The sequence below is a fragment of the Actinia tenebrosa genome, unplaced genomic scaffold (genome assembly GCF_029948245.1).
Source record: "Actinia tenebrosa isolate PJP-AT-01 unplaced genomic scaffold, QUT_ActTen_1.0 PGA_scaffold7__59_contigs__length_16204524, whole genome shotgun sequence".
Classification (NCBI taxonomy): domain Eukaryota; kingdom Metazoa; phylum Cnidaria; class Anthozoa; order Actiniaria; family Actiniidae; genus Actinia; species Actinia tenebrosa.
Window position 1 is genome coordinate 7,886,523 of NW_028292584.1, and position 9,510 is coordinate 7,896,032.

Genomic DNA, 9,510 nt, shown 5'->3' on the forward strand with positions numbered 1-9,510 from the left:
GGGTTTAGGGAAAGAGAAACAAAGTAGTTATGATTCAGTTCACAATTTGGAAAATATGAAGGCATTAATAATACGTGTCCTTCAACAATTCCCGCTCGCCTACGAAGGTTCGTGCTGTAAACCAGGCATAACTAGTCAGATAAAATTATGAAGTCAACTCGGCTTCAATGATTGCTACCCAGAGTTCCTTTCGGTCCAGTCGCGTAGGCTTGAGTTGGTCGACGACAACATTTTTTGAATTGACTGTATCCATATGAAAAAGAGCGCTATATAAAAGTCATAATCATACGCTTCTCTTGCTTCACGAAAACGCAAGAGAACTATGGAAAACCACTTCAGTGTCAAGGCAAGTCATAATGCAAGTTTCTCCGCCCATGAAAACCGTTTTAACGATTTCATGAAACCTAAGTTTTTGATACCAATTGTATCATCTTCCAGCAGAACAAAACAATGCAAATATTTAATGTGATGCTTAATTCTTGAATGGCACTTCCATTCAGACGTCCTTGCTGGATAACATGAACTTGACAATTCAATGAAAGAAAAATGAAAGTCATTGTCGCTCGAATCAATCATTCAATTTGTATTTACAGCAGACGTTAGCCTGGAATAAACATAGACAAAGGAGACACTGATTGTCTAAGAAATTTAATAAACAAAATCGTGCATTCTATTGAGTGCATATAGTATATAAAACTCTAGCATCTGTCAGCTGAAGTAACAATCATGGATATAAAGTTGGAGTGGTGCTGGAATTACTGCATTGATCATCGTACTCTACAGAATTGTACGCCATGATTTTCTGTCTTGCTCTGGTCGTTGCTCTTTTGGGGCCCTGTCTCTCCGAAGGTAAAGTTGGATAAAGTTAAATCTATTTTTTCTTAAATGCACTGAATGTACCTTTGATTTTCTGTCTTACTCTGGTCGTTGCTCTTTTGGGACCCTGTCTCTCCGAAGGTAAAGTTGGATAAAGTTAAATCTATTTTTTCTTAAATGCACTGAATGTACCTTTGATTTTCTGTCTTACTCTGGTCGTTGCTCTTTTGGGGCCCTGTCTCTCCGAAGGTAAAGTTGGATAAAGTTAAATCTATTTTTTCTTAAATGCACTGAATGTACCTTTGATTTTCTGTCTTACTCTGGTCGTTGCTCTTTTGGGACCCTGTCTCTCCGAAGGTAAAGTTGGAAAAAGTTAAATCTATTTTTTCTTAAATGCACTGAATGTACCTTTTGTAAAGGGAGCTTGAAAATCGAAGCATTCCTGCTTATTTGTTTTTCTACATATTGTTAGGATAATTAATCATATTTGACTTAATATTTGACTTTTCAAATAGTAGTAAAGATCAGATTTGTCAAATGTCTTTGCAAAAAGACACTTTTTTCATTCCAGATTCGAACTTGTGCGTGTTTTGGTTAAGTTTTTAGCATACTCAAATCATCGCCTGGTCGTTAATCACACCGTTTATTCTTGTTTTCCGTTTTTGTTTCGTTGTTTCGGTTATGTGCCTCTCTGTTCGTCACTTTTGTATGAAGTATTTGTTTACACCCGATCCACTTTCTGTTTTTAATCGTTTCGTATTATTCTGTAAATTAAAAAACTTACATTTTTGGGGCATTTTCATACCAGGAGTGTTTTTGATCTTCATTTCGCTTCATTTGTATTTCCTTTCCCTTAAAGTTCTTTGAAGTTTTTTATTTTATTTTTGTATTCTTAAATTTGTATTTGTCGTTTCTTTTTCGACACTAGATTTAATGGTATATATTATACTTATTCATTTACCTCATTTACTAACTTGTTTCCTTACTGACTTGTCTCCCAAGTTCTTTGAAGTATATTTTTTATTCTTAAATTTCTTTTTACTATTTTATTCGACGTTTTATGCTTATTCATCTACTGACTTGTTTCTATTCAGCTTGTGGGATAAAACCCTTCAGTGCTCGTGTGGTTAACGGAGATAATGCCCAGCCACATGCCTGGCCCTGGCAGATCTCTCTCCGTGCGAATGGAAGGCACATCTGCGGTGGATCTCTGATTAAACCTGACTGGATTGTCACTGCTGCTCACTGTGTGGAGAACAGCCCCTTTCCAAGTGGCTACACAGTTGTTGTTGGTAAGCATATCATTCAGTTATTACTACTACTTATTGGCAGCTCTTCAAAATCCAAAATGGCGGCCCAAATCCAAAATGGCGGCCCAATTCCAAAGTGGTGGCCAAAATACAAAATGGCGGCCCAAATCCAAAATGGTGGCCAAAATCCAAAATGGCGGCCCAAATCCAAAATGGCGGCTCAAATCCAAAATGGTGGCCAAAATCCAAAATGGCGGCATACCGTCTTTGCACTTTAGGCAAAACACAAGAATACCCCTGCAATCCGAATAACAAATTCAGAGCTATTTAAGTCAATTATTTAGCTTGTGGGATATAGCAACGGTACATAACGAAGTACGAAGCTATGAATACGGTAAAAAGCTAATTGTATTCATGTTGCATTTCTAGGTGCGCACACCAGGACTGGTACAACCGCTGTTCAGCAAACATTCCGTGTCAAAAACCTCTTCAAACATGAAGGTTTTAACATGAGGCACATTAGGAACGACATTGCTCTGCTACAGCTTGACGGACAAATCAAGGCAAGCTCAAAGGTTAACACGGTCTGTTTACCAAAGAAAGGAAATCGAGTACCTCCTGGCACAAGGTGCTACATAACAGGTAAAGTTCTTAAGGGAAAAATGTTTTTATGGACCTTGTCCATTTAGGCATAATATTTTTTCCATTCCAGGTCAAGTACCATTCTTTTGAGAATAAAATTATTTGTTTGAGTTGTATCCATATTCATGTGACTGTATTCTTATGTGCAAACGTTTAACAAAGAAATGATGCTCTAGGGAAAGGCACGTGGTCTGATAAGCGAAAAGTGTGGATTAGATGTAATGCTTGGGATAATGGGTCAATGTCAACCAGTTCCAAAGTTATACTTGCCAAACTAGATCTGGAGATCTGGTTAAACTGGTCTATCTCATAAAACAATTACGGTATAGGTTCAATGAATAATCGAGTTGTTGTTTATCAGGATGGGGTCGTACTGTCGGTGGAGGAATGGCTGCTGACATCCTCCAACAAGCTCCACTCCCTGTTGCCACTCACAAGGACTGCTACAGAGTTAATGGCAAACGAGTTGACGAGAATTCTATGGTCTGTGCCGGCGGTCAAAATGCCGCAGGTGGTTGCCATGGAGACAGCGGTGGCCCATTTGTCTGTAACGAGGGTGGGAAATGGGTTCTCCGTGGTGCTGTCAGCTGGGGCGATAGTGGGTGTCGTACTAGTCGTTACACTGTCTTTGCTCGAGTTAGCAGCTATATTGACTGGATCAACCAAAAGATTGCAGGTACGTAGGCATGTTTCTGAAGCAATGTTTCAAAGCTTCCAATATCGGACTGGACCGGATTTCAAGTCCACGCAATCAGTTCCAGTCCTCGGCTAAGCCGGACTTGAAATCCCGTCCAGTCCGATATTGGAGGCTTTGAAATGACTTCTCATGCTCATTACTGTTCGACTTGGAGTAACTGGAATAAAATTAATTCAGTCCTAGAACTGAATTAATTTTGTTCCAATTACTACAGACTGAATTCAGTCCTTTCACATGACTTTACCAGGTTTCAAGTAACATCATGTGACCCAAAAAAAGCCCATTGATTGGCTGGTTTACTCATGAATTATTAATGAGTATGAGAGTGATATATCTAAATCCCATGCGGTGTTAATAACACGATTGGAAAAACTATGATGGTGATGATGGTGGTGATAAGTATAATATTAATAATGATGATGATATAGATGATATAGATGATCACAATGATGATGATTATGGACGATATGGATGATAGCAGTGATGATGGTGATGATGATGGTGATAAAGATAATAATGGTGATGATGATAATAGACGATATAGATGATAGGGATGGTGATGGTGGTAATGATAAAGATAATATTGACGATGGTGATGGTAAAGATGATGACAATGATGATGACAATGATGACGATATAGATGATGATGGTGGTTATAATGATGATGATAAAAAAAAGTGATCACAATGTTGATGATAATGGACGATAGAGATGATAGTGATGATGATGGTGATGGTTAAATGATAAAGATGATGATGATAATGATAATGATGATTTATTTTATTTTTTTATTTTTTTATTTTCCTTTTTTTTTTCTTCTTCTTCTTCTTATCACATACAGGTGCCGGAACAAGTATGTAATTCTATTTACCTCCTTATGTTCTGATTCGATAAATACTGTTGTGATCCTTGTCTACAGACTTATTTGTACAGATTTCAACCCATACCAATCATTCCTTAAAAGTCAACTGTAACGCAAAGAATGTGTTAGCTTGAACAATACCAATGCTTTGAAATACCACGATTTTTCATGGTATCTATAAATAGCTAACTTATAAATGAGTCTGTGGTCATTAAGAACGACGGTATTCATCGAATGAGAGAGAAAGCATATATTTTTAAGAATTTTAGTATTTAAAAGCAGGAAAGAAAGAGAAAAAATATAGTAGAGAAAGAGAGAGAGTAGCTTAGAGTCGACGCATGCGCAGTTATGGTCCAGGAAGATTTATACGGCTATAGGCTCAAGATTGTATTGAAAAGTCCTGGTTCAATCTACTTATTATTCGTTTCTTTGTGTTAAGGTTGCACGGACAAGAACAAAAACTGTGCCAGATGGACAAAATTCTGCTCTTCTCACAAATATGTAAAAGCTTATTGCAAGAAGTCATGCAAGCTTTGCTAAGGTAAAACAATTCTTCAGGGGAATATTTTAAGTAACCTTCCAATATACATGTTATAAAAATAGTATTCACCGACTTTATTTCACAGCTTTTTTTTTTTTTTTTTTTTTTTTTTTTTGCCATAAATAATTTTTTTTTATTAAATCGTTTAAAGGAATTAAAAATTAAAATTTTCTAAAAAAAATTAAAAAGAGTTAAAATGTTAAATGTTTAATTAAAAATCTTTTTGTTATTACTTTCAGGCCTGAAGTCCAAAAAGCTTTGCGCAGCTAATAACTGAAAAAAGTAAAGTCAATAAATAAACTACATAATTCAGCAATAAATATAACGTGTATTTTGTAAAAACCACGCCACGAAAATTACCTATATTTCTAAATCGTTTAAAAATAAGCTCAAAATGATAAGGTCCATTGAAACTTTTACAAATTTTGAGCATTTCTCGTTCCATGTGATTTTTGCTCTTCTATACTCAAACCTTCTAATTTTCGGATTAACTCGATTACGCGAGGAATTCTCTTCAAGGATTGAGTAGCATTCTCTTGGCAAATTCATGGATCTGTGCCCCAGTAATTTCTACATTTTATTTTATATCATCAGATGATCAACCATGGGAGTGTATTTTTTTCGTTCTCGTACTTACATACTTCTTCTTTTCTTTTTAATTATGCTTATAATTCTGAGCTCCAAAACAATGTCAATTAGTAACCTGAGTAAACGCAGTCCCCTAAGGGAAGTGAGCGTTGTGTGACAACACTAATAGCGGCTGCGTAGGAGACTAGTCTTTGGGGGGCTAGTTAGCATCGCAGTCAGGATCCCCCATCTGGATCCTCCAAAACTTATTCGCTAATTGAGGTTCTCCGATTAAAGTTAAGACTTTTTTTTAACACCTTGAGCAATCATTCATTGTGTCTATCACTGCAAGCTCATAGCTCGTCTCGCTTCGATGAAAATGCACAGCTACCTTTCAAGATGGCGCAGGGAACTGTGAAAGGGAGTAATGCCCTTATTTCATACTATGAATTTATCGTATACGTGTGGACGGGAGGTCAATACGAAAGCAAAATATTGGAGATTCAAAAATATCCGGATACTTTCATGTGCCTAAGGTTTTATTGAAACTTTTCACAACAATTATCACAATCAATTATCAATCCGTGTAATATACGTTATAAATGCATTCACAAGGCTTTCAGCCAATCAAATTGAAAAATGGTCACATGTACATGAAAACCATGTAAAAATTACATAACATTATTTCCACGCCGTATATTTACAAGTTGCCTCTATCTTTGACAAAATTGTTCGTGGAGAGAAAATAGGACGTGCAGCTTTGATTAAACACTATTAAAACGGTTTACAAGTATTACTATATCCATATATTGTTATAAAAGGAATTGTACACGTAAAGGGGAGTAGTCCTTCCTCTGGAAAATAGATGGTTTTATTCTAAGTGTTTATAGTAGAGTTCTTGGGTTTGGTAGATTGGCACGGGGGTATTTATTCGAACTCGTTGCTTCTGACATTCATACATGAATGGAACAAAGAACACTAACAAAGGGAACTGAGTCAAGGGACTCGTGTAAATCAAAGTTTTTAACGATAAACCTTTACTCAAAAGAACAGTTTTCTTGGGATTGTGTACGTTCGGTGATATTGGCGGTTCCATAAAATTCACGAGTTGTTAGATAGGCTATGACTGGTCAAAAGAAAGACGTACATCGCTGGCATGGCTTTTGTTCCTAAGGATTTATCGGATATACACCGCTCCACTGGGGTTAGCAACATTCGTCTTGTGATTGGATGAAGAGGGGTCAGTACCACAGGGATCATGGACAGGCCAGCAGTCTGGGGTGGAACTTCCTTCTAGAAGGAATTGGAATTTTTCATCTTTTTTAAATGATGGTCCACAGGGAAGAAGAATAAGTTGGTTTGGGGAGGCAGTTGTGCAAGGTGAAGTAATGGCCTTGACAACTCTACAGGTCACACTTCCTGCCGCCCAGTTCACAAAACTTCCGGTTTCTTCTACACAGGCTACCCAGTTAGTTATATTGGACTTGATGAGAAACTCTTTACCAATCTTCTTCCACAGAGCAAATTTCATGGCCGAACGAGAAGACTCGCTGAGCGGGATTGTCGTAGACTGAGGCACCCAACCACTAGGGGACCAATTGACAGGCCAGTTTGGTATTGGGGTAACTGCGTTTGACGCTGATGTAAACGCACTGTACTGAGTAAATGTGTAACTGTAGACAAGGGTCCAGCCTCCTCCATCGGTGGTCATGTCACAGAACACTTGGAATGGCGCAGAGGATGGCTCATTGAACTTCATCCAATAAACACCTGTTTTTACCTGGTTGTCAAGATTCTTGAACCATTTACAGGATAATATTGGGTTATGAGGAGAAAACCCGAGAGCATCTCGTATCTCCATGTAGATGGTGTTTTGTTGGCTAACAATCTTCTCTGGGTGTCTGGTCTTGGTAGAGTACTTCAGTTCACATGTCTTGTTCATCAGGTTCATGTTGATGCTTGCACAATGTATGTTGTCCTCACACTTTTTATAACATTCAAAGATTGTTTCTACCTTGGAGGATTCAAGAGAGAATCCTTGCAAGTACACGTCAAGCTCTGAATATCCTCGAGTCTGCCACATCGTAGCGTAGGTGACTTTGTGCTTGAGAAGGAACAGTATAAAGACAAACACAAGCTTTGCTTTTATCATCTTTAACACCTAAAAATGTATCGTGTGATTAGTGAGAGCTCTGGAGTTTAATAAGATCATCATTAACTAAATTTTGAAGCAAATTAGCTTGAAATATTCAGAACTCGAAACCTTATTTTAGAGAATGATTTTAACTTGAGGTCATTGAGAGAAACGCTAGAGATTTGTTTAGTTAAGTTAAGATGTTATTGCTATGTACTCATCAGTCATATTGATGCTGGAGCAAAACTTATTCTGCTTGCATCTTGAGGTACACGTTGAAAGAGTGTCCACCTCGAACGATTCGATCAGCGATCCGTAGAAGAAGACATTGCTTTGTGATTGCCTTGCAACGCACTGAGAAGCCTTATTCACTTTTATCTTCAAAATACTGACCAAAGCTACCAGTACGATACTTGTCTTATTCATAATCTACCTACAAACCTGGGGGGAAAATGGAAGATTGTTGGCATTGGAATTGTAACCATTTTCATAAAGTTTTCCAGATGAAAACTATATTTAAGCTTGAAGTGTGATCAGATTTCACTAAACCAGTAGAATAACGTTAATTTTGTGCTGGTAATTTACGTGATTTGAAATCTAGGCGCGCAGTCATTCTTTGTCTCACCGAACGTTTCTAAGTGTTTTCTATTATCTCTTGCAAGAGAGTCAGTATGAGGTACTTCGTACTCTCTTGTTTTCTCTTGTCAAAACAAAATATTTTCCACCATTGTGCGAAAAGGAGGATATTCTAAGATTCAATCGATATTTTTGGTGTTGTAGAATATTCTTCAAGCGTATGATTCAGGTTGAATTTACCAGTAATATACTTTTCTAAAAGATATTTGTTGAATCTTTAACTGGATCTGCTTTATTTTCTTTACTTTACAATTAAAGCTGGGTTTTGTTTTCCGAGCCGAAAACTTGGAATAACACAGAATATTGAGCTACGAATAAAATGTTCGCTGATTGGCCAAATGATACAAGATTATCACCTGCAGGAAAACATTAAAATTGATATGGCTTCAGATACTGATGCTGATGTTAAGGCGTTCTAGAAATGTTATTAGACAGAATAATCAAAGATCGACGGCAGACATGGATCACTTTTTTATCTTTTCCCTGTATTTCACTTTACGTTTTGCTAACCTTTACTCCAAATTCTGTAGTTTATCTACTACGCACTTGGCATGGAGATTTTTGCGATTTATTTACCAATTTCAGTTCCACTAATTTTTCAATCGTCAACTGACGTTTAAAGTTTGCTATAAACGAGATGCATGCTTTAAACTCTAATAATTTCAATTGCAATTTCGAGATAAAACTTTGCTTCAAGTAAAGCCAAGATATTGATTTCATTTATACAAAAAATTATTAACGTACCGAAATATTCTAATTTCATGAACTGAATTTTTTTAAATTTCATAGACGCTTTTCCCACGCCTCTCTTCCTTCGATTTACCCTTTTTTAAAACACGCACAGGTTTCGTTTGTACCTCGAAAATTATTGTAAAAATTATAACTGGAGGATGGAATCATCCTGACATTGTAGTTTTAAGGTGATTCCAACATATAATCGACAATGAAAATAGCAATTTTTTTAACTCGCTCGTATCGCGTCAAAAACACTCGGATATTATAACGTAGGCTGTATTTAGCACGTGTAAGCTTTTAACAGTGTCGCGTGTGCCGTTACGGGCCGATTTTCTAACAGTTTTTTTTTTTTTTTTTTTTTTACAAAATTGTCTTTCTATTCGCTTAAATTCGATCGATTTTCATGAAACTTCAGATTCTTGGTGAATAGATATTCATAATTTTGTCTGCCGAGTTTGAAGAAAATCTACAGAGCGCAAGTAGTGCGGCAATACTGGCCGGAAAAAATAAAAAACCTTACCTTTGCAGGCGTACGTATTTCTAGGTCCGTTTTGGCAGCTGGATGTTTTTGAATGATAGAACAGCTTCGTGTTTATCAAAAATAGCTGGACCTTTGATGTTTAAGGTGTG

The 9,510-nt window shown here is 36.9% G+C and overlaps 2 protein-coding genes across 2 annotated transcripts; one reads left to right on the forward strand and one right to left on the reverse strand.

Moving 5' to 3' along the window:
• Window positions 1–760: 760 nt before the first annotated feature.
• LOC148905463 (chymotrypsinogen B-like) lies at window positions 761–5,133 on the forward strand. Its single transcript, XM_089040468.1, has 7 exons — window positions 761–849; window positions 1,911–2,108; window positions 2,496–2,708; window positions 3,070–3,384; window positions 4,247–4,258; window positions 4,707–4,808; window positions 5,048–5,133. Exons 1-6 carry the CDS (start codon window positions 795–797, stop codon window positions 4,805–4,807), a joined length of 894 nt encoding a protein of 297 aa, XP_088896594.1. The 5' UTR covers window positions 761–794; the 3' UTR covers window position 4,808; window positions 5,048–5,133.
• Window positions 5,134–5,976: 843 nt separating this feature from the next.
• LOC148905464 (uncharacterized) lies at window positions 5,977–7,512 on the reverse strand. Its single transcript, XM_089040521.1, has one exon. The coding sequence runs from the start codon at window positions 7,456–7,458 to the stop codon at window positions 6,553–6,555; it is 906 nt and encodes a 301-aa protein (XP_088896647.1). The 5' UTR covers window positions 7,459–7,512; the 3' UTR covers window positions 5,977–6,552.
• Window positions 7,513–9,510: the final 1,998 nt, after the last annotated feature.

Coding starts and splice junctions, on each gene's coding strand:
- LOC148905463 (XM_089040468.1), top strand. CDS start 795: ATGATTTTCTGTCTTGCTCTGGTCGTTGCTCTTTTGGGGCCCTGTCTC. Junction 2,109..2,495: donor TGGCTACACAGTTGTTGTTG/GTAAGCATATCA, acceptor TTGCATTTCTAG/GTGCGCACACCAGGACTGGT. Junction 2,709..3,069: donor CACAAGGTGCTACATAACAG/GTAAAGTTCTTA, acceptor GTTGTTTATCAG/GATGGGGTCGTACTGTCGGT.
- LOC148905464 (XM_089040521.1), bottom strand. CDS start 7,458: ATGTGGCAGACTCGAGGATATTCAGAGCTTGACGTGTACTTGCAAGGA.